The 25,843-nt window shown below is 37.5% G+C and overlaps 1 protein-coding gene across 3 annotated transcripts in view; it reads left to right on the top strand.

Annotated features, from left to right (window-relative positions):
- Nucleotides 1–25,843, top strand: part of PRUNE2 (prune homolog 2) — a 138,165-nt gene that overhangs the window by 6,660 nt on the left and 105,662 nt on the right. For 2 of the 3 annotated variants that reach the window (XM_021380677.1, XM_021380675.1), the window contains exons 2-3: nucleotides 24,635–24,739; nucleotides 25,628–25,830. In XM_021380677.1, coding sequence (XP_021236352.1) covers nucleotides 24,635–24,739; nucleotides 25,628–25,830 — 308 coding nt within the window. Of the gene's footprint in view, nucleotides 1–17,352; nucleotides 17,481–24,634; nucleotides 24,740–25,627; nucleotides 25,831–25,843 lie in introns of those variants that run through there. The other variant, XM_021380676.1, reaches the window with a different exon arrangement.

Below are 25,843 nucleotides of genomic sequence, written 5' to 3'. Positions count from 1 at the left end.
TATCTTGAGTATTCATATAATCTAGAAGAGAAGATGGCCTTATACACATGTACTGTGTGTTTAAGAGGTTTATGCCTGTATGAAATTTTGGGAAGGCTGTCTTGCTGGGGTCCTGAATGGTTTTTATACATTTGAAGTAGGTGGCCTTATCAAGCTGAAAGACCATGTACGATAGTAAAACCACTATTTCACTTCTGGCCTCCCTATTTTTGGATTTATTTTTCTGTTGCTTGGAGTTTTTGATCTTTTAATTCAGGAACCATAAAAACAGAAATGAGCAATTCAATTGAAAGAGCTGTAGTGGAGAAAAGAAAATAGATATCTATTTTTTTCATTTTGTGTCCTTCATCTTGACTTAGCTGGAGCAATAGTTGAGATAGTAGCTGTGGTAAAGTTTTCATTAGGAAAAATATTCGAATTCAAGTTTATGTGAACCGCGGTCACTAAGGTAGAGTCTGCAGTGACAGATTTACTTCCTCTCTGCCACCCCCAGGGAAGTGTGTGTGCTGAGCTGTCTGTGGTAGGGTGTAACTCCAGAGCCTTCACCTTTTTGTAGGGACTACCAACAGATAAATTGTGCTGTTGCTGAAACCAACTTTAAAATGTTGCATAACAGATAGTGGTGTTTTTTTTTTTTTAAATAAAAGTAGGTTTGTACATGAGAGGATTTTTTTTTTTTCTTTTTTTACCCATTCCCTGTGTTCTGGATATTCTGAGAGGCTAGCTGCATAAACTCACATAAAAACAGTTAACTCTGTGCCACTCTCTAGGATTTGTTCCTTCCTTGAAGAATTTGATGTACAGTAGAACTTCAGCACTGGCAGATTTAGGAAGAAAAAGCAAAGGCAGTGGCATCACTTATTTTTTTTTAAAAGAGTGACATAAGAGCAGAAACAGCATTAAAGCAGTCATTCCAGATATGAGACAGCAGTGCAGCCTGGAGTTCTCATCTTTCATCTCTAGAGACGTGGACTCGTATTCTGTTTTAGATCACATGAGAAAATGAGTTAAGTGATCTAATCTTAGTGTCTGTTCACCTCTCAAAATCACTGCACAGTTCTCAACTGACAGCGTTTGTGCATTTTGTAATGCAAATAGGGGGATTTCTAAGGTCGAGTCTGAAGTATTTTGGTTCATCTGTTTTACCAAGTTTGCAGAATAGCTGTGCAAGCCTGTCTCAATATCAAAGTGTCATAAAAAAAAAATAAAAAATCAACAGCTCCCCCAGCTGTATGAGGATTGGGCCAGTTACAGTCTTGTGGTTTGAAAAGAGCATTTATTTACAGATGAGATGTAAAAGACAAGCTGCAATTTAAAGAGGAAAACAAACTGATCTAAGGAAATACTTTTGGTTAAATTTAGGTAAGTTTGAAGACTGTGAAGCCTGCTTGACTGAAAATACTGGGATCTTAATTCTTGGAAATGGAGTGACCTAAAGTTACATGTTACAGAAATGGCTTAAATCATTTATGTGTTCTATGTCTGTGCTCATATATAATAATTCCAACGTGTCTCTTTACCAATGTCTATGGTGGCACAAACTATAAGAAAACTTTCAGGCTTTCTATTGATTTTTGTTTTGCTTTGTTTTTCAAGCATCGTGCAGAGCTTATTTGAGATTTTATTCTTGTTTTGAAGATTTTCTTTTACGGTGGAAATTAAAACTCTGCTGTTAGTATAACAAGTAATGATAATTCTGATAAGCATTCAGAAACTGATTTCTGTCTGCTAAAATGGAACACGGTATAGAAAGACGTTCTATTTTAATGCTCGTGTTTACAGCAGATGAGTTTACCTTGTTGTTTCCTTTTCTCCACAACCTTGTAGCTTCTAGAGAATCTCACAGTAAGTTTCAGCAGTTTCACTATGCTGCAGTACAAGTTCTTTGTGGTTTTCCACAACTGTTTGTAATATTGCAGTTTGCCATTTTCTTCTATGCCAACAAATGAGGTACAGATGGGTTCTTCTGAGCGTCTTACAATGTTGAGGATAAATCGGCCTTTTGGCACATGGTTATGTATCATCTGCCATCCTCTCTTCAACCTTACAAAATGCCATCCATTGCTAGATAACAAGACAGCTCATCTTGCCTGCCTGTGAGGTTGCTTCTCTTTGCCTCTCATTGTGCTGGAAAATAAGCAGGATTCTAAATAAGATGTGAAATGATATTCTAAATCTTTCTAGCCCTGCTTAATTACATGTATCCTCCACCGTTAAGTGAGTGCTTAATCACTAACTTTCTAAGCCAGTTAGAAATACATTTTAATTCTTTGCACATCTCTGTTTTTAAGAGCTTATATTGGTGCTGTTTGATGATACCACGGAAGAAGCAACCTAGTTGGTTGCCATATTAATTAGTGATTAAAATCAAGCTTCTTCCCCTCAAACAGGTAATTAATACTGATACTGAATTAACATTAGACTAAAAGATCAACATCTTCTCTTTACTTCCATAAATTAGAAGTAGTTATACAAATGAAACTCATGGGTAATCTAGAAATAAGAAATGCTTGGTTTATGGCAGAGAGCAGGAAGGACTCAGGACTATTGCATAGTATCATTTTGAGTGGTAGCAGCAACCCTGTAGTGTAGTAGCAGAAGTTAAAGGTGGAGTTCCTTGCAGGACATGTTCTGCCCAATTTGAAAAGGTGAAAGGTGATTACAGTAGACAGCATTCAAGGCATTGTAAGGTGAAAACACCTCTCAGAGGCACATTAAAATGTCCAGTACTGATTTCTGCACTCTGAGAACAGGCTTGTATTTTAATGTTTCCAAAATGACTGCATAGATCATTGTTAGCGAAAGAAAAGGAGCCAAGGCAAAGGAAGATGGCAGGAAGATGTAGAGACTGACCATGGCTGCGCAACCATGTATCCAGTCCTTACCAGTTTCCCCTTAGTTTGTATTGTATTGTTTTTGGGTCTGAACATGGGGACCGGAGGAACAATGTCCAGCCTGCTGCAAATGAAGATTACGTACATGACCACCTGAAGAACCTGAACATCCATAAGTCTATGGGTCCCAATGAGATACATTCGAGAGTCCTGAGAGAACTGGCTGATGTAGTTACCAAGCCATTCCTGACCATATTTGAAAAATCATGACAGTCAGGTGAAGTCTCTGGTGACTGGAAAAAAAAAATGGCAATATTGCACCCATTATTAAGAGTGGTAAAAAGGATGACCCAGGGAAACTACCTACCAGTCAGCCTCACCTGTGCAAAGAAAGATCATGGAACAGATCCTCCTGGAGGCTATGCTAACACACATGAAAGAGAGGGAGGTGATATGGGATAACCAGCATGGCTTCACCAAGGTCAAGTCCTGCCTGACTAACCTGGTGGCCTTCTATAGTGGCATATCTGGCTCAGCGGACAAGGAAAGAGCCACTGATGCCATCTATCTGGACTTCAGTAAGGCCTTTGACATGGTCCTGCACAGCATCCTTCTCTCCAAATTGGAAAGATATGGTTTTGATGGGTGGACTGTTCAGTGGACAAGAAACCGCTGGTGTGATTGTACCCAGAGAGTGGTGGTCAGGGGCTCAATGTCCAGATGGAGATCAGTGATGAGTGGTGTCCCTTGGGTCAGTACTGGTACTAATACACTTTAACATCTTCATTGATACATTTACAGTCAGACTGAGTGCACTCTCAGCAAATTTGAAGATGACACCAAGCTGTGTGGTGCAGTTGATGTGCCTGAGAGACACGATGCTATTCAGAGAGACCTAGACAGGCTTGAGCAGTGGGCCCATCGTGAGGGCCAAATCCAACTGCAAGGTCTTGCACCTGTGTCATGGCAATCCCCACTATCATTACAAGCTGGGAGAGAAAAGCACTGAGCACAGGCCTGCCAAAAAAGGCTTGGAGGTATTGGTGATGGCATGCTGAACATGAGCCAGCAATGTGCCCTCACAGCCCAGAAAGCCAATCACATCCTGGGCTGCATCAAAAGTGGCCAGCAGGTTGAGGGAAGTGATCCTGCCCCTCTATTCTGCACTGGAGAGATCTCATCTGGAGAACCACATCCAGATGTGGAGTCCTCAGTACAGGAGAGACATAGATCTGTTGGAGCATGTCCAGAGGAGGGCCACAGAAATGATCTAGAGGATGGAACACCTCTCCTATGAGGACAGGTTGAGAGATATGGGGCTGTTCAACCTGGAGAAGAGAAGGCTCCGGGACGGGAACACCTGATGGCTGCCTTTCAGTATCTAAAAGGGGGCTATAAGAAAGAAGGGGACATACTGTTGAGCAAGGTCTGTTGTGATAGGACAAGAGGAAATGGTTTCAAACTAAAACAGGGGATATAGAGTTAAACTGGGTATAAGGAAGAAGTTTTTCACAGTAAGGGTTGGGAGGCACTGGAACAGGTTGTCTAGAGGTGTGGTGGATGCCCTGTCCCTGGAGATACTCAAGGTCACACTGAACATGGCTCTGAGCAGCCTAATCTAGCTGTAGGTGTCCCTGTTCATTGCCGGGGAGTGGGACTAGATGACCTTTAAAGGTCCCTTCCACCTCAAATGATTCTATGGTTCTGTGATTTTAAAATAGACTTTTATCTAGTTTGTGCTCTCTTGCTGTCACTTGCATGCACAGGGAGGTACAAGCACTTACAGAGAAAGTGGGTTAATGGACAAGGGAGCCCCTGGGCAGTGTTCTGTGTCTTAACTGCCTAAATCCAGCAGCAGTGCACTGCTGAGGATTTCTGAAATCCCACTGAACCAGCAGGGGAACAGTGTCTGTGTGTGTCCATCCCCCTGCATGTATGTGCACTTGTTTGGAGTTGCATGACTGCATGTAAACAAATGAAACTGATGGCAAGCTCATGAGTGTAGGATGTTCTAATTTCCACTCATCTTTAGGAAGCCTTCTTCTAGTAAGTGTTGAGGTGTGTAGGAAAATTTTGGAGGACTGAATAAAGCTGGTTTGGATGTCATCTTTCATAAGTATGAGAAATATTGTGCTCTTAGGGAAGGTTACACCTCTAGAGAAAGGAGAAACTCCACCTTCCTTATGCCCTGTTGTCTGCCATAGCTTTCACATTTCTGACAAAACTTGTTTAAGATATAACATACTTTTAATGGTCTATTTTCACTTTGATTTGAAGGAAATATGGAGAGATTCTAGCTCTTTCTTTGAAGCTAAAAGAAATATGGAAGCATAAATAATAAACTTATTCTTGAAAACTTTAATAAAAAATCTGGTATAGGTCTGTTTTCTGATGCAGTCCAAATTTGATGTGTTCCTATGTACGTTTTCAAGGCTGGATATTAATAAGTATGTCATTAACAGATATATTCAGAGCATAGCAATTCTTGAGAATGTACTTAAAATCAACTGACTGTCATTTTTAACAGGAAGCAGAGGCTAAGCTCTGTCCCCCTGAGATGCTGGCAAGATCCACAGCTCCAGTAAACAGAACAGGTGACTGGATGCCACTGCCACTGTACACAGATATAGCTGAAAGATCATTTATCTTCCAGTTAAAAAGATTTAGCCCTCACAGTAAGCTATTCATCTGTGACAATCTAGAGAAGCTAAGGAATGGCATGCCTTCTAACTCAAGTACACATTTATTTATTTATTTATTTTGAAGAACAGCATGCCATTGTGGTTGTTTTGAAGACCCCTTAACACATTTCAGAATGTTTAGTTGGTAACCCATTCTTGTGATAATTTGGTGGGAGTTAGACTGTGTAAGTCAGTCTGTCTAGATTGACAGATGTTGTGTATGCCAGGGGTTAAAAGCTCCTGCTGTATTTAGCAAAATAACTAAATGTGTGTTAGAGTAGTTAACAGGCAGTGGAAGGGAATTTTCTTGAATTTTCTGCATCTTTACAGAATACTTGAGAGCTTAGAAGCCCTATTCTATACCTGTACAATAACACCAAATACTGTTTTGAACAAGATTCTGATCTGATGCTTGTAAGTTGGAACAGGCTGGTGGGAATCATGAAACTTTATTTGGAATAATTGGTGAATGATACAGGGTCAAAGCCGAGGAGTGAAAACCACACACACACAAAAGTGAGAATAGTATGATAATATGAAAGATATTATTTATTGAATACGGAAATATTTGCTTCCTGACCCTATCAGTAATCAAACTAAACTGTGAAAGACTGCCTTGAAAATATGCTTGTACACTCCGTCTACAGTTTTTAGTTACTATTGTTAGAGAAGGATTAATTTCAAGAGCCCATCTCTATGTAATTGCCGTCATTTCTGAGGGCATTTAATTAACGTAAATCAATATGCATAAAGCTTAAAAATAGCTCAAACCCACCGAGCTTTAATAAGTAGGTCTTTCTCCTGGAACGCCTTTACAAATACACCAGTGTAGTATAGATAGTTGTACTGGAAGACCAGGGAGAAATACAAATAAAATGAGCCAAATGTGAGTTGGAAATAGGTGTCATAGAGATAGGGCTTTCTCCTCCATCTCCTCTTCATTGGTGGTAGCTTCTGCTGCTGCACTGCCTGTGAGAAGAAAGGCTTTCTACTCATTATGAAGAAGGCCATGCTAAGCCACAAGGTTATTTCTAATTTTGGTGGGTTATTCTGTCATCCAACACCTTATACTAAAGCTTTCTATTCTCTGTGCCTTAGAACACATTGTCTCCATAAGTGCATCTTATGAAGTGTCCCTGGAGAACAGATTATCAGCAAGTATGATTTTTATCTAGCCTTTAATTATAGAGATTAGTATCAAATCCTTGAATTGCTGTTGCTATCAATGAGAAGAAAAGGAAAGACAGAACAGCTGTGTGATATATTCTTATTACGAGTTACAGTCAGTAACGCTAATGTGCTCAGTAAGTGAAGTGTGATAGCGCTCTATCCTGGTCCTCAGTCATATGTAGCTGCTGTAGCTGGTAACCAGGAGAAGGATGGGAATTGAGTTGGAAAAAATGAGCTCTAGTTCTACAGCACTGACAATGAAGAGAACCAGAGCAAACGTACATAGTACTAACTGTAGATCTTATATTCTCTGAGGTGAGATGGAGAATAGGATCTGTTGCTGTTTATACACAGCTTCAATGCAGGATGTTACTTGTGGAGATGCATCTTATATTTAAAGCCTGATAAACTTCTATAGCAGTAGGTCTCACATATTCCTGAATATGAAATAGTATCTGAAGGATGTACTGTATCTCACTGAACACAGCCATTGTATGTACCTGTGTGTGTATGTGTTCTCAACTACTCCTACATGTGCCAAGCGTCTGAAGTTCATACTTCTGCGCACTTCTACATCTGTAATTCAGTGAATTTAGTCTTTCCATTGAGTGTACCGTAGCATCATCACAAAACAAATATTTCAGGTTTCTTCACAGTAATCTCTAAGTCCTCAGAACTATAAAATGTGGAAATCTTTTAAAATGATGAAGAATATTTAGGAATTGACAGTTAAATCAATTTAAAGTTAAATCAATCCACATTTTCAAAATCTGGATGTGGGAGCTTGGCGAAAAAATCATTCATACAGTAAAGTTCAAATATAGGACAAAGTATTATTTTTTTTTTTTTACCAAGAACAATAATAAGAAATTAAGCAGGTTGTTTGCCGTATTTCTGCTGGCACTGTTTAGTGCTCTGTGACATAACCAAAAATATTTTGAGGGAAGTAGAATAAACAGTAAAACTGTTCCAGAAAGCTGCTAAGCTTCATGCTGTTTCTCCAATTTTGCTTTTACTGGAGGTTCAGTTTGAGCTGTATTAGGATCAGATCTGTGTTGCTTGGTGTCAGTTGTACTTAAAAAGGCGCTTACCTATCTGGGTACAACAGTATTGTTGAAAAACTGTTACCATGTGGCTATGCTTACTTTGCACAGAATTTCTGAAATGTCTTATTGTTTTACTTATTTATTTTTTCCTCTCTTTACCTTTCAGAGTGTTTGTGTTGAGTCTGCTAGTTTAATTTTTGGATACTGCCTGTTAAGTATCATTTAGCCAGGATGACAGAAGGAAGTGCTAAGACAAAGATGATATCCATCTTACATATCCTACTATTTATAAATATATTTATATATATATTTATATTCAGACTTCCAAATCTGGTTGTCTTTTTTTTTTTTCCTGGGAGTTACATATTAAGAGATTCTATCACTTCAGTATTTAGTACTACATTTTCTGAATGTTTTTTATACTGAAGTATACCTGAAAAGATAATTCCAGTCATGAGGAGCAGCCTGGTGTAGATTTCATTTAATTAGTATAAAATTTCCCATTATTATTATACATTCTCCTATGTTAAGCACAGCTATCACTTTGTATGCATGACGTATTTCACAGGCTGCATGTCATTGGAGCAAAGATTGTGGTTTCTCTTGGCAGTGTTAACTTAAGCATGCTGAATGGCCCAAATGCTTCACAATATACAATTCATAACAAGTATTTCATGTCATGCATATGTTAAAGCTTGTATGTTGTTATGTATATATCTTGCAAAATTTTTTAAAGACACAAATATGGTTTAAACTTTCTATTTTGATGTTAATTATAACAGTAAGATACAATAATTATTAGCATCTTAATTCATCAAATTAATGTCAGTCTTCCTGTTTAAGGGAAAGAAAGCCACATTCCTCCTCTTTCTTCAGTTTAAAATACTTTTTTAACTTAAAATGCTGTGTAATGGTATTCTGATCTGCGGAGATTTAGGTAATTAACTAAGCAGAACTTGTGAGCTAAAGAAATAGCAGATTGGGAACAGAGAGTGACCTTACACTGTGCTGCCATGAAATCATCATCAGTTTCTAATTTAAAGTGTTCCTGTTCTGACAAGTGCTTAACTGGGTACTTGTCGATATCTATAAAGGTGATGAATATATATATATATATACATATATATATTTTAATAATATATGGAACATCTTGCAATGCAGAATAATTCTGGTTTGTTTGTTGCAGCATCCCCTAGGCTAGCAGCCCAGGAATTATCTTACTGGTATATACCAAATGTCCATTTGATGGAGTATGGTGTGTTGCTGGTCACTGAGGTATAGTATATTTATGAGCATAATGTATATGCTCTATCAGTGCTTGTGCACTCTGCAATAGAAAGCAGGAGTCTGGCTGTTGTCTTCTGTATCAGGTATTTTGGCTTCCATAGGTACCTTTTATATACCTAGGGTTATTTTTGTTCATTTGTTCACTTTTAAATTTGTATATTTTTTAAGGACTTCTGTGCAAGAGGTGACCTAGGAGAGTTGTTATGATCTCTAATTTTTACCTTCAGAATCGCTTTGAAAGTTTAGAGCTCTGTGATTTGGTGGAAGGAAGGTATCAGCCTGAGAGGAGGCAGATTGTTCTTTGATAGCTTACATTTCTCTCCTTACCTTTGGACCTTTTGTTCTTAACAACAGTAGACAGAGAAATCAATGGCTGCTGTTTTTTCTAACGGAAAGTCAAGAGCCTGAAGGGTCTGAAAAATCAAGAAACTCTGTATGTGGAGGAGGCTGCAGTTATCTGCGTTCTCCGTAAATTAAAACTAAATCATACTTTGTTAAATGAAAAATTAGAGGATACTGTTGATCTACACAGAAACTGTCAATTAAAGGTTAAAGTTGAAATATTAATGTAATTTATTCTGTTTGCATTCTTTTACCAAAATATTCATTGTCTTTTGAATTAGCTAGGGCTGCAGTTTCAGGAGGGATGGCAGATTGTCTGAAACACTTTTAACAGAGAGGATTCTTTTGTGTGTTCAGCAAAACTATCACTGAAGAGGTGGATGTCTTGCTTAAGTCATTAATATCTCTTCATATGTGAATTTTTCTACTTACTTCTATTACTTCTTCCCTTCTTAATAAAATTTTGAGGTAATCTGTTGTGAAAACTTGGATCGAGATGGGTGAAACTGAACTAAACTGTAAACAAAATAAATCCCTCATCGGTGGGTTCCTTGTTCTCATATTTTGTTTATGCTTACCCAAACTTTTGAACAGAAATGAACAGTATGATATATCTTTAAAGAAATTGTTGTATTCCTTTGTAATATAGACAGTGCTTCAGTTTACTTTTTAAGTACAATTTGAATGATTTTCTCTATAATTTTTCATACTTTTAAAGCAATAGTTGATGTTATTATGTTACCATGTTATGTTACCATGAAGTTAATATTTAGTACTATATACTGTCTGTTTCTGTAAAGAGAACATTTCTGTTCTTCTGTATGCTACATACCTTTTATGAGACAAAATTGAACTTCTGTGCCGTGTAAAGTCTGTCTTTAGTCAGCAGAATATTTACAAGTGCTGAAGCTCTCACTTCTGTTTGGATAGCATGTGGAGTTGGTAGCTACAGCGACAATCTGGTGATTACTCTATGAGAGAAAGGTTGTTTATTATATAGCAGCTCTAGACAGACCTCGGCTGTGCTGGATGATGACCAGTACAATTAACTTAATTTGTTCCTTTGATTCTGTACCAATTGTCTATCTGCTAAGGCACACACGTACTCTATAAAAGGACAAAATAATGTGAAATGGAGTTGCAGTAATAATCATCACCATAAATATTACAAGGTGTCACCAACACTGTGCAAAAGTAGTAATGATTCTCACTTAAGATATATAATCTCTATATTTTTATTTTTATTTTTATTTTTGAATCTTTTCAGTGGGCACTGTAGTGCTCTGTGAGATTTTGGAGCTATGGTACTGCTGAACTCTGTAATACAACAGAAAATGGAAAATACCAAGTTGATCTTATATTTCCTCCTGTAGATCTTTCCAGGCTTGCCCCAGGCCTGGTTGGTAAATCACGATTCCACTTCTCCACTTTTTATTTCTTTGAGAGGATAGTTTTCGAAGTGATTGATAGTTATTTCTTCCATTTTCACTGTTTTTTTTTTCTATTCTTAATTGCACTGGAGGTATATAAGATTAGACATAGTAGTTCACTTAACGTGCTACCTCTTGGTAGAAAAATTTTTAAGAGATAACGTGTGCTTAACTTTTTTTTTTCCTGAAACATCTTATGTCCTTAGTAGTATTTTAAATCTTTTCCCTAAGATCCAAGCACTTCACTTTAGTTTTCTGTCTTTTTCAGATTGAATGCTAATAGAGGAAAATTTTCAATAAATCAATGCTAATGTTACGTTTCTTCAAATAAAATTTAGTTTTTTCTGTTTTTTTTTACAGGAGTGTATTTTGTATCTTCTGTCTCATTAGCACGAAAACTAACATCAGCAGAGGAAAAATGAATATTTTAGATTGCTACTGTTTATTGCCTTTCAGCACACTTTAATTAAAGTGGCGTTTGTTTGCCTATAATATCACCATTCCCTAATCAATGTACTGAGCAAGCACCATGGTGACAAGATAAGTTGCTTTGTTTTGTTCCATATGTCTGTGTTCCAATTTTTCCATAGTTTTAATTGGTTCCCTGCAGAATAACATTTACAAGCATATGGTATGGAAAATGCTGACTGCATTTGTTATCATATATTTTAGTGCATTGGTGGCACTAGATCACTAAGCCTTTAAATGTGATTATGAGGTTATTTAATGCATTCAATATTGTGCTTACAACACAGCAAAAATCTGCAATGAGCCAAATGGTATCAACAAAATACGTTTGAATTTCTTCTCAATGTGTCAAGGATAGATGGGGAAGTCTGATTCAGAAAAAAAAATATGCTGAAACATATTTTGTCATCTAAAAGCAATTTGAAAAGGTCTGTGGGGGCTGCTTGTCATCACAACAAGAGGAATGTGCATAGGAATGTGGAATGCTCAGAAGACAAAATACAGGATATGTGAAATATTACTGACTTCTGAAGTACACTTGTCACTGAAATGATGAAACAAAATGCAGAATCTACCCTGGAATCTCATGTCAGCATGGGTGAAGGTCTGTGATCAACCATATTAACATGGGTGCTGATTTAGGACTGAATCAGTTTTCTTGCTGAGACAAATCCACCAATTTGGTTTCAGACTGCTCTAAAAAGTGCTCAGTGGGTCATAGTACATATTAATGATATCTTTGGATTTTGTGAGCAGATTGGAAAGTCAGACGCAGCCCACATAGTCAGAGAAAAAGGATGCACCCTCATCACAAAGACTAGGGAGATTTCAAATGTATGGATGAATCCTCTGTATATGGTTACAAAAGGTGCCATATTCCTTCTGTCCCAAGCCTGAACCCAGCATAGCTTATCTTTATCTACAACTCTAAATAAATTCTACATTTTTCCTGTTTTTGTGTCATTCATGTGCAGTGGATGAATCTATATTCTAAGTTTATTAGTGACTAGGTATATGCTGAAAAGCATACAAAAATAATGCAGCAGTGTGATAATATGTTTTGTGTTGCTCGTGTACAGTACATCTGTGGATCTGACACTAGTGCTATGGTGAGGGTAGTATGGGGGTAGTATGAGGGTAGTATTCCAATTGCTGTATGAGTAAAAAGGCAGTGTCTTACAAGAATGGAGCACATGTTTCTCTTATGGAAACATCTCAAGCTAAAGAATAGATTATTTTGTAAAATCAAGTGACAGTTTTATTCTGAGCATACATTTCTTACTGTACTGTCGCTTCACTAGTAAATTCAGTGTTGCAAAATAATTTCAATCTGTGCTCAATTTCTGCAACACAACAACCTCAGAAAAAGACACGTGGACTGAAGCTTTTTATAATAGAATTCCCTCATGGAAAAAGTAACTAGCAGTGAGAAGAGGAGGCTTTTGGAAAAATTAATTTGGGAATAGTGTTTGCAGCAGGCATAAAGGACAGCAGAGAGATACCATTAAGTGATTTTCAGTGTGGAAAAAGATTTAGTAACTAAAATGGTAATAACGTAAAAACAATAACGAACAAAAATACTCCCAGCAAGGCAAAAACCAAAGAGCAGTAACAACAAAAACAACTAAAAACCTTCCTTCTGAGGCAGTCTTATTTGAGAGTAGAGGAAAAAGTCAAAGATGTTTTAAAATTATGATATTTTGTAAATCTGAACAGTAAAGTCAAAGCTGAATATGACTTTGGCTTCCTGATAATCTTTTCCAGTTATGACTTTCCCTTCCACCTGAAGGTATGTAATGTATTTCAGGGCAGGGAGACAGTGACTACAATTTTGTTGTTAATGGGGTCTGTTTATATGTCTTAAATCACTTAAAATGTATCTCATGAGGAAGAGAAGACAAAAATGTACACAGGCCTAAAGCAAAATAAAAATGTGAAAATGTAACTGCATTATGTTTGTGTTAAGTGCAGTAGGGTCTCAAATATCCACAATGCATTAATGAAAACTTTGAAGAAACATTGAGATCGCAAGGTATGAAAAATAAAAAACAAAACAGAGTAGAAACTGTCTGTATATTTTACGTAGACGAACAGAATTCAGTCTCATTATATGATCACATATGCAACAAGGCTGTTGGCTCACTTCAGGGTGTGATCTCCAATTTGGTACCTATCGTCTAAGGCTTACTCTGCCTAAGAAACATGAAGCTTAGCTCCAAAGGAGCTGCACAGCAGTGTTCAGGTGCCTCCTAACTCTTAGTAAATTTATTGTCAGTTGGAAGATTACTTCCTCCAACAGAGGTGAACCTAAGGTTCTTGGATAGCCTGAGATGAAATATTAAGACCGTGACGGAGGTAAATGGACTATGTTACTTGAGTTTGAATCCCCTTGATTTCACTTATTAAAAAAATAAAAATCACTTTTTCTCTCAGTCTTTGCTTTCTACAGTTTATTCAAATTCTGCAATGTATGTTGTAGGGAATTATTCATACCAATCACCTCTTGGCACACCACAGAACAGATTAAATTAACATGAATGGACGAGTCTGCTCCTCAGGTAAATGTGCTTTCTACTTTTACCTGATTTGGTTTTGATATCTCAGGGGACACTTTTATTCTGTAAGAGCAATCCCCCAAAAATCCTAAAGTAGATGTGTGCTATAAACTGCTACGAACGGACAGGCAACCCACTCTCACCTCTGCAAGTTCATAGAATCACAGAATCATAGAGTTAGCAAGGTTGGAAAAGACCTGCAAGATCATCCAGTCCAACCATCCACCTACCACCAATATAACTCCACTAAACCATATCTCAGTACAATGTCTAAACATTTCTTGAGCACCTCCAGGGATGGTGACTCAACCACCTCCCTGGGCAGCCCATTCCAGCACCTCACCACCTTTTTGAAAAAGTAGTATTTCCTAACCTCCAGCCTGGATATCCCCTGGTGCAACTTGAGGCCATTCCCCCTTGTCCTGTCTCTAGTTACAAGAGAGAACAGGCTGACCCCCAGCTCACTACAACCTCCCTTCAGGTAGTTACAGAGAGTGATAAGGTCTCCCCTGAGCCTCTGCTTCTCCAGACCGAACAATCCCAGCTCACTCAGCCGCTCCTCATAAGGCCTGTGCTCCAGATCCTTCCCCAGCTTCGTTGCCCTCCTCTGAACACACTCCAGGGCCTGTTCAGTTGGAAAGAAGAGGGAAAGAGTCATGTAACTTGATCTGAAAATTTAAAGGTGTGCTGTGACTGGCTTTAGAAACTAAAGATAACCTGAAATATGAATAGCACTTGTTCTTTGCAAGGCTGATTTGTTGTGTGATGCATTGCTGATGTGCAGGTATCAGGTGAGAATGCTAGTCATGCAGAGAGCACAACTCGTTTGTTGTTCAGATTAGTGTAGCATAAAACGAAATAAAACGATTTTCTACTTCACTAGTCTCTTTGATAGGAAATCTTATTGACTGGCTGTTGAAGTACTGCTGATTCAGGATTAAAAAATCCTTCTGCTGGGAACATTTTCCTTTTTCAGCCATAGTAGAGTATATCCTGTTTTGACTTGGCAGAAAAGGCAGTATGATCTCTTTATTGAGCCTGAGGTCATTTGGATAAGTTTCTCCCCTCATCTACTTATCTTCTTATAAAAACATAGTTTTTTTTTAATTCCTGAAGGCAAAATATATTAAAGATGTCTAGCTTAAAAGGAGTTTTTTCCTGAAGTAAAACTAGGGTCAAAACACATGGTGTAAAAGTTAGGTTTCTAGGAATGTGTGTGAACATGGGTGTGTGTGTGTACCCCCTATGTAATCCATTTTGAAAGTCAGATATTACTGGGTAATACTGACATCTGTGATCCAGTACAAATGGTGTCTCAAAAACTGTCCTTAAAAGTAAAAATCTGAAGAAGCAAGGGAGTGTGACGTATAAAACTTAATAAACATGATGGAAAATCAGTGTCAAACCAATTGATGGAATAAACGTAATTTTTAAAGAAGACAACAATTTTGATTGATGTTTTTAATTCTGTGATGCTTCTTTTGATATTTAAATAGCATCTATGGATCGTATGTTTTCTCCAACCTCACCCTTTTTTTTTTCCCAAAATGGCACTAGGTATCATTATTCATATTTATTTTCACAATGATACTAAATTTTCACAGATGATACTAAACCAAATTAGAAGAAGCTGTTCCCTTGATGGTAGAGAGCCCTTGCATGGAGTTTTCGACAAATTTAGAGGGCTGTATCATCACCTATCATATGAAATTTAACAACAGCAAATGCCCAATTCTGCACCTGGGATGGTGCAGCCCTGAATATACGTACAGAGTGGGGGATGAGAGTCTGGAGAGCAGCCCTGTGGTAAGGGTTCTAGGGGCTCTGGCTGATGGCAAGTTGAATGTGAGCCAGCAGTGTGCCCTGGCAGCCCAAGGGGCCAACTGTACCTGGGGTGCACCTGGCCCAGCACTGCCAGCAGGCAAGGGGAGGGGCTGTCTGCTCTCCTCTGGGTGCCACAACAGAGGAATGGCATAAAACCATTGGAGAGTGTCCAGAGGAGGGCTGTGAAGATGGTGAGGGGTCTACAGGGCACAGTGTGTGAGGAGCGACTGAGGTCCCTGGGTCTGTTCAGCCCAGAGCAGGGCAGGCTGAGAGGAGGCCTCGTGGTGGCTGCAGCTCCTCACAGGGAGCAGAGAGCACCTCTGAGCTCTGCTCTTTGGTGACAGCGACAGGGCCTGAGGGAATGGAATGGAGCTGTCAGGGGAGGGGCAGCTGGGGGCCAGGAGAAGCTTCTTTGCTTCAAGGCAGTGGGCATGGAACAGGCTGCCCAGGGCAGTGGTCATGACCTGACAGTTCAGGAGGCATTTGAACAATGCTGTCAAACAGAGGGTTTGATTTGGACTCAGGATCCCCTCTGTCTTGGGATATTGTGTGATTCTATGATGTGAATGAATGCATGTGGTAAATAAGTTAGAAGATATTTCAAGAACAGTCAGAGCAGACTTGCATGCAGACAAACTCTGTAAAATCAGTTCAAAATGAGAAGACGGTAGATATTTTTCATTGGTAGGAATTATTTCTTTTACAATCCAAAGTTTGTCTGTCTGCAGAATTCCAAATCAGAGCTTGTTGGTGATGCAGCAGTACTGAACTGAATTCTCAGCAGCAATTTGTTGGTCCCAATTCTTGATTAGAAATGACTGGAAAGGAAAGTTCCTGGAATGCTCTAGGGTGGATTTCCTTTCCTAGCTGGCATGCTGAGTAGTTAGCCTGCCCTCATGTCCGTTATAAATTTTCAAGGATTAACATACTGCTGTGGAACAATTTAATTCTAGGAAACAGCATTTTTTTTTTTAATAAATAAAAGTCTTTGTTGAAAGCTCTCAACTCTTAAATACAGCTTTTAAAATAAGTCCACTAATGCTTGTTTGCAAGGTTATGTTCAACTTGTGTGTGTAGTGCAGTCACCATAAGAGAAACCAGTGCAGGTAAAACCTGGTGAAATGTGCATATCAGCTAGGCTCCAGCTAAGTTGCATGTGCACAACAGCAAAGGTGTGAAGACCTTTTGTTGGTCTCTGTTATAGATTAATAATTATTTTTCATAATCATTTACAGATCTTACTCCATACAAATATTTAATACAATATTCAGTGCAACAGTGATATTTTATGCCTGTCCATTCTTGCCTGAGAGTTACTTTGAATTTTTATGACCCTTTCACTTATCTTTCTTTTATAAGTCAGTATCTGCCCCACAAAAGCATATGGTCTGGATCTAGACAACTGCCGTTTTATTATATTATATTCTGCCAGTGGTACTGATGTTTCTTGTAAAAGCCATTTTGTTCAATATAGATCCATCAGGCAAAGATAAAAATATGGCACACTTGACATTTTATGTTTTAAATTATATTCTCTTGGGAAGAATCAGTTATATATCAGTTTTATAACTATTACAGTAAGGTACAACATATATTATATGCCGTACATGATAAATGTAATATTCTATCCTCAAAAGTAAGAGAAAACAAAATACTTACTGGGATGACAGACCATCTTCTTTTTTTTCAGGTCAATATAAAGCTTTCTTGCGAAGAGACTTATGAAATATTAAAGTAACTTGAACTTGGCATAAAATATTAAATTAACTTTGCCTTGGCTACAAACCGTTTGTTTGACAACAGAGAAGGATAATCAACTTAAAAAACCCTCAGACTGATGGAGGTATATAACACTGGCTGGTATTATGAGGCAAATGTATTATATACTCTGAAATGACTAGAAAAATTGTAGCTCTGGATTGGAGGTACAATCCCAAAGTTACAGAATAGTAGAAAAATCCTCTTATCTAAGTAAAAGACTCCAAATCTCAGTTGAGTATTGCTACAGATAACCAGGCTTTTTCACATGCATCTCCATGAAAGCTGAGCACGTTCTCTTAGCCATGTTAATGCTTCAGCAATAAGCGTGGAGCAGCTTTCGGAGTTGTGTCTGGCACTGTATTAGCATATGACTATGCACCTTCTTCTTTATTATTTGCTTCTGTTGAGCCATAGAGCTTCTTCCTTCAAAGAAATACAGTTCTTGACAGGTACTGCCCCATCAGCCTGTGCAGTAAAATGTACTGATGAGGTGAAGGATAGAAGATGTGGTGAGATTTGAAGCAAATAGAAAGCAAGACTGTGTGTTACTGGGTGGATGCGTGTGTATGAAGGGGATGGGAAAGAAACAATTTTTCTTTTTACTTGACCCAGCAGGGATTCCTGCTTTATACCAGAAAAAGTGTTCAGGATTTCTTATATTTCAAGATCATTCCACCTTCTATTTTAACAGAAAAAAAAAGAATGTTTTCTTTCACCGAGGTAGTATAATTTGATGAGTCACTGTCGCAATATAGCCTAGACAAAGTTTTTGCAAATGTGGTTACCAGTATATGCAGTAGTTTTGAATGAGTCAGCTTTTTAATGCAGCTAGGAAGCAATAAACTATGTTTTTGATCACAGGTTCATAAAGACACAGTTGCCATACTAGAGCTTGTATGTGATTAAAGACAACAAAACTGGGTAGATACCAGACTTACTTCACCACAGCAAAGTATTACAAGAGATCTCTTACTAGATTACAGAAGTAGCTTGATGCTTATTTTGTGAGTGTGATTTTGTGAGTGTGATTGAGTATTGATCTGTGCAGGTCTGATCCGAACTGAGTTATCCTGAGTGATGCCCTCTGAGAATGACACATTGTTTCCTTAACTCATTTTATTTCAGACAACGAGTGTTTATGCATTTTACAGTTTACAATTAATCAAACTGAACGAAACCCATCAACAGTAAGAGAGATAGATGGTGTCCTTTATAGCTTAAGTTATGAGTTCTGGTTTCATCATCATCAACCTTTAAAATGTTTGTCTTCTTAGACTGAGAAGTCACAATTCCTCTGAAAGTTAGCTGTGGTACGTGTAGGAGTTATCACTTCTTACAGTCATGCTGCAGCTAAACCTCACAGAGTTTATGAATCTAAAGCTTCTCTTGCCTGACTCTGGGCTTCTCTACTGAAATCTTTGCTTGGCAGGATAGGTCATGTCGGAAGTTTTGCTGTCATGGAGGAGGAAGCCTCACATCCTTGTGCCTGTGTTTCTCTTAGCTATTTGATGAGCAGTAGAATACACATACTAGTTAGGTCCAATGGAAGAGAAAGCAGTCTTTGAAGCTGGGAGAGTGTGCTTTACTTTTATGGAGAACATACTTTTTGGGAGGTTACTAATAGTAAGTAGCACTAGGATATTAAAAAGTGACTTAGGGAGTTGCACATGGAAGGAGGAAATGCTGGTGAAGTTAAATATCTTGGACTTGTGAGAGAAGGAGGATAATAAAATTATGCTTAGGGAAAAGAAGAGCAGAGATCAGAAAAGGCAAAAAAAAGAATGGTATTTCTGTTCTTTAAAAGAGTATCTGAGGATTGCCAAGAGAAAGTCTATATTATTCCTTGATCTTCTAGGAAATCAAATCACAGTAGACATTAGCTCATGTTAGTTTTGTGTTGGTTTCTGAATGAGCCATCAAAGCTGAGGATACAGTTCCTCCAGCCTCGGAAGAGCTGCCACCAACTTAAGAAAGGAAGCTTTCCACATAGGTCCATCAGAGTTGAAGATGTCATCTGAGCTGCAGAATGCCATTTCTTTTATGTGCTCTTTGAAAACTGTCATTTGATGTGAAAGTTGTGAGGGGCAGCATATTTTCATAGAATCATAGAATTACTCAGGTTGGAAAAGACCTTCAAGATTATCAAGTCCAACCGCAACCTAACCATACTACCCTAACAACCCACTGCTAAATCATGTCCCTGAGCACCACATCCAGATGGTTTTTAAACACATTCAGGGATGGTGACTCAACCTCCTCCCTGGGGAGCCTGTTCCAGTGCTTAACAACCCTTTCTGGAAAGAAGTTTTTCCTCATATCCAACCTAAACCTCCCCTGGCGCAGTTTGAGGCCATTTCCCCTTGTCCTGTCACCTGTCACCAGTGAGAAGAGACCAATCCCACTCTCACTGCAATCACCTTTCAGGTCTTTGAAGAGAGCAATGAGGTCTCCCCTCAGCCTCCTCTTCCCCAGACTAAACAGCCCCACTTCCTTTAGTCGCTCCTTGTACGGCATCTTCTCCAAGCCCTTCACAAGCCTTGTTGCACTAAACAAGGGCATTTTTCTTCCAGATATACCCAAAATGCAGCATGTTTCAGGGAGGAATTGTTTTACGTAGTATTATGTTTATACTATTTTACATAATTTCATATTTAAGCCCTGTGAGATGGAAAAAATGGTTTATTTTAATCAATATGAAAGCAGTTTTGTAGCAATGTGTTCTATTATTCCTCTTCTTACAGCCTCAGTTCTGTCAGTACCTCCCTTTTTGCTAGTTTTTAATGTCTTTAGAAGTTGTAGTAAGCCATATTATGTCAAGGCATGGTTATTCCTGAAAGACCATCTCCTGATTTGTTTCACCCATGGATGATGGTATCTTTTTGCCAATAATGACAGGCTGAGTAAGCAGTCTTGCTATGAATACTGACTTATACAACTTCTAAGATGCTGATATCAGATAAAGTTTAAAAAAAATTGTTTTCGTGGTCCTGTGTACAGAATTGATTGTCAGCACGCATTTGTGCTGAGATGAGTTACTTGCAGTTTGGCAGAGCTGATCTTTTACCTAATGCACAGATCTGAAGCTGTCTGTCCCTCACAGGCTAAAACAGTATTTAATCCTGCTCAAGCTTAACACCAGTCATCACTTGGCTTTTGATAAAGTATCTGTGCTTTTGGTACAAAAATGTTTCTTATGTTAAAATAGAATGTCTAGCTGTCTGAGTAATCTCACTGAATATGAAAATATTGCCTGTGATTCTGGCGTTGGATGAATACCCATCTGAAATACTAAAGACGTTGGGAGTTGTCCATGTGAATAGACTGTACAAGTGTGATTTTTATTTATTACTTGAATTATTTTAGTGGTAATCACTGGGGAATGAGAAGGTAAGTAATTCAGTATTTATATACTGACAGGGATTAGGGAGAGCAGGCACCTGTTTATGTTCTTCCCCTTGGATGTCCTTGGCCCTTGTATGTTTCAGCTCTCAAACTGTGACTCCTGTGCTATGGACTGGAGTGCCACCACTGGGTGCAGGGGAGCTGCTGCTTAGCCTTGTGTTTCTAACCCTCCCATTAACTTCACCTCTAACAGTAGAGTGTATTCTGTGTGAATGTAAATACTAGGATGGGACTTCTAACTGTAACTGGTGCAGGCTGTCTGGAACCCCAGTCTATAGCATACCAAATTTCTACTGTTTTCTAGAAATAGATTTCTCTAAGGTGAACAGATTACTTGTGTGGATAAGAATATTTCTTTAGAAAATTGAGAATTTCATTTAGAAAAATAATAGCAAACATCTTCTGGCTAAGTTGTGATTTCTGGTAATAGTTAAGAGTAATATTTTATGTTGTTTTCTCTTCTGTTATGCTCCATTTCTGAGTTTCCAGAACTATACGAACAAAGTAGCCAAACTTATTCTACAGTTCAATTGATATTAATTTATTACATTATTAATTGCTAGTTTGGCGAGGCTCAATTTGTTATTATAAAAAACCCTCTTCAAAATGTGTGATTTCACTATTTTTTAAGTGAAAAAAAGTCTTCCTGCCTGAGAAACAAGTTGGGCACCATCAATTTTCTCTTTCATCAGTGTGTCTTACATCATTGGAATATGAAGCATAGACTTTCTTTCATGTTTTGCACTGTCCAATTTAAACTTAAAATCTGTGAAATGCAAATACATTTTCATCAAATGTGATATTAGTATACCGAGAACGTCTCTTTGCCAAGAACAGAGCTAGAAAAGTACTGAGACTTCTGTTGCCTATTACCTAATGGAATAAAATCACAGAAAAACAAACGAAATCCAAAGAAAACCATCCATCCATCATCTTTGCAATAGCAGCATTATTTTAAAGCATGAAAAAGGAAAGTGTCTAGAAATAAAATTTTGTTAAGTAAATATAGATATATAAATGTGTGTAAATATATTCAGTAATGTGGGATAATTTAAGAAATAGAGAAAGGATTTTTCTTCTCTATTTAGTATAAAACAGCTTAGAAACTTACTTTGTATTTTACTATTAACAGAATAACTGTTCTATTCTATTAGAAAAATCTCATTGAAAAAAAAAAACAAAAACCACTTTGCTAAATGCCACAAATGAGAGATTAGAAAGCAAAGTCTGGTAGTTTTGTGCAAGTGAACAAATTCTTACTCAGGGAGAGGTACTGTCATTAAAAGAACTGACTGTCATGCATGAAGCAAAAGCATGTCCTCTCTGGAGTGGCCTGAGAATGGCTGTGTGCAACAGAACTCCCTTGAACACCTTCAGAAAGTTCCTTTCTGTTCCGTTTCCTTTGAGAAAACGTTGGCAGTAGTCTCTAGGTTGCCTCTACTGCATATCTGAGTGTTTTAGGGAGAAATTCTCTGGAAGAAGCTGGCAGTTGTTCAGAAATGAAGTACGTTAACAGCCTGAACAGAAAAATACACTCTCTTGCTGCTAATCTTTGTACTGCTATTAAAAAAATATTGTACTGTATTAAAAAAATAAAAATAAAAAGTCAAACAAATAAAACAGCTGATAAGCTCTATCTCTGATTTCTTGTTAAGCTCTTGAGGACAGATTGAGGAAATGCCTGTCCTTCCACAGTCTTTTCTGGTTCATTTGTGTTGAAATAGAGTTCAAAAATAAAAATTCAGTTAGTGGGTAGCTAGTTGACCTGTTCGGATAATGAAAAAGAGATGGTCTCCTGAGGTTTCTTGCTCTACTGTATTCTCTTTTATAATTTACTCTTCAGAGCAGTGCTTTTCTTATTTCTTCAGAAGTGTAGGGTTCATAAGCTTTTGATCTGGGAATTCCTTTATTTTCTTGTAATTATTTTGTCCGCGTTCTTAACTCCAAGAGTTAGGAGAGCACTTGGATGTGATACCTCATGCAACTGAGTGAAATATGCTTTTTAAAATATATATATATGTATATATAATGTGAGAGCTTTATACAGTTGTGAAGACAGAGTGATTCTTCCATCTTTGGTAGTTCTCCTTATACAATTTCTTCTGGTTTTAAGATTGCAGTGTACCTCTGTGAAAAAGTTATTGTGAACATCTGAGTTGTACAAACAGGTGTACAGATTTTAGTGCTTGTGAGTGCTACAGAACAAATTCTAGAGATGGGACCAAAAATTTCCTATTTTTTCCAGAGAAGACGGTAATATGCCTGATGAATAGGTCTGACACTCATCACTGAAACTCAGATTACTGTTGGATATCCTTGCTAGTTCTATATGAGGTAGTGTTTCATGGAATATGAGAAACAGGAAGCAAGTAATTTATAGGTAGAGAATATGTACATACAGAACAGCATTAGATGGGTTGGCTTCTTTTATATTGTTTGCACTCAGAGTTGAGTAGCTCTATAGATTTAATAATCAATTTGTCATACGCTCAGTTTCCTACTTGTCTATGTAATGTTGTTTGCTATGCAGTTTTGAAGAGCCTGGAGAAAAAAGATTTGTATTCCCTGAATAATACTTGAAAAAAAAAAAAGTGTGAACTCATGAGCTTTATTTTCATTCTTTAGCGTGACAAATTAGTCAGAAATGTATGCTGACAAGAACTGTATAACAAAAAGAATGAAAGAAGAGCAGAAGTAAAGAGGGTTTACTACTGATGAAGACATACAGTTTAAATAAGCATATCTGTTCCATTTTCTGTGCACTTCAGAAAGCCGTCTGTCTTAAGTAGTTAAAATCTTCCCAGTGCTTAGGAAATAGAGAATAGTTGTCCTGGTTTAATTACCCAGAGGTATCTTGATGGCTGTGTTCCATATAATGGAAGAAGAACAGTTTCTTCCTTAGATTTAGACAGAGAAGAAAATTTAGTTTAAAAAAAATTGCATGGCTATAATTATTGAGAATAACATACTAATTATATCATTCTATTGAAAGATTAAGTTTTAACTTGATAAAGTGAAAAATTCTTATTCAAAATAACAAAAAATATGTCCACCTTTACACAATGACAGCAAAAATGTTGGATTGCATGTATTTGTTTCTGAGGTATCTACCTTAGTGTCAGTCAGATAGGTTTCTCAAATTACGAGGCATGGCTCATTAAAAAGAAAAAAAAAAATGGAAATTGGAATGTTTCCGTGGAGCTAGCCTAACTTTAGTAACATACACGAGAGAAAAAACATCATCTTACATTTTATACGTGTGTCTGGTTACGAAGAAGACACTTCTCTGTAATATTTTCACTTCATGCAATTGTTCTTTTCCTGGTGTTTGGAAGGCTCTAATTTGATTAAGTGCAGAACAGGCTCCCTGTTGGCAGTGAGGAAAGCTCAAAATTGTCAGTGCTTCACTCAGTGTTTCCAGCTTCTGAAGATCGAAGATGAAGTTATTTACAAAGTTATTACTTTGTCTGTTTACTGATTTCAGCCAAACAATGAAAACAGGGAAAAGTAAAACCAGATGTGTATAGTTTTATGTGTGTATTTCCACACTCTCTGTGTTTGCTTTTCTTATGAGATCTGTTTCTAGGGTCTTTTTCCACATACACATGAAAGTGCTTATCTGTTGCTTTGCTGCTAAGCGGAGTTCAGTCAGGTTACTCCTTGAGTTCCGAACTACATCTTTTATGAAACTCAAAATCCTTTGAACAAACTGTGAAAAACAGTGTTGCAGCTAAGGACAATACCTGGTCATTTAATGTGTCTTTTGAAGATTCCTGGTGACTGGAATTTGTTTTACATAGTCACTGATGGCAGTTGTCTTCTCATGTGTTACAGAACCGGAACAAACACCTGGAGAAAGTACACGTTGTTCTTGGAAGTAAATCCTGTGATTTGGACTCTCTTATTTCTGCTGTGGCCTATGCCTACTTTTTAGACAAGGTAATGAAAAAAAAAACCAGAGGATTTTCTTTGTTACAGACATCTTGCTATTAAGTCAATTAAGACATCCCATAAAAACCTCTGTGCTAGAAGGGATTACATGAACAAATATGCAGTATAAATTACAGATCTTTAGGTGACTGCTTTTATTAAGTTGTTGATTCCTGGATGGATCATACATCTTTTTTAGTTTTTGTCTCAGAAGTTGCAATTGTAAGTCTGTACTGTTTGCAGTTCTGTTGTGCTTAGCATTCTGTGTGCATATTGTAAAAGACATACCATGACCTGAAGAATTTGATGTCTTAACAACCAGAGTCAAAGAATATTGTATTTAACATCTTCTCCACTTTTTGTAAAAAGCTTCAGGTGAAAGGAATTATTTCTGTGCCCTACACAAGTGGATGTTATTTTGCTGACTTCCATACAGACGGGTTTATTTAGAGAAGTAAAGTAATTTGTCTAAATGTAGATGTTTCTAGCTCTTCATACCCATCCAGTGTCACAAATGCAAAATCAGTCAAGTTTGAAAGGCAGAGTTTGGCTAAACTATCAGGGTTTTTTAAACAGGGTTCTCATGAATTAAAATGTTGTCAATTTGCATTTACAGAATTTTGAATAAAGCATAATCTTTTCCTGAAAAACTTAATTGAGATTTTCAGAAGATAATACATCATTTTTTCTTCTTCCTCATTTTGCAGCAGTTCTGCAGGAGGAGCACGCAGAAAATTACAAATTAAAAGAGCGAAGGATGGTTTATAAAGAATGAAGTAAAAGGACAAAATTTAACAGAAAATGCAAAGTTTCTAATTTCTTCGTCTGGTAAAACATGATTAATTAATGTTGAACCTTATTTCATGCAACTCTCACAAATACACATGTGTATTACAGGTCAGTCCTCCTGATGTTCTTTGCTTACCGGTCCTAAATATACCAAGAAGAGACTTCAGCTACTTCACAGAGACAAGGTTTATATTGGAGGAGCTAAATATCCCAGAGTCATTCCATATCTTCCGAGATGAAATCAATTTACATCAGCTGAATGCTGAAGGGAAGTTGTCGTTAACACTTACAAACAGCAACATGCTGACAAGGTATTGAATTTTA

Source organism: Numida meleagris, chromosome Z, assembly GCF_002078875.1.
Source record: "Numida meleagris isolate 19003 breed g44 Domestic line chromosome Z, NumMel1.0, whole genome shotgun sequence".
NCBI classification, from domain to species: domain Eukaryota; kingdom Metazoa; phylum Chordata; class Aves; order Galliformes; family Numididae; genus Numida; species Numida meleagris.
Note: the sequence above shows the minus strand (reverse complement) of the source record. Positions and strands in the feature narration are given on the sequence as shown.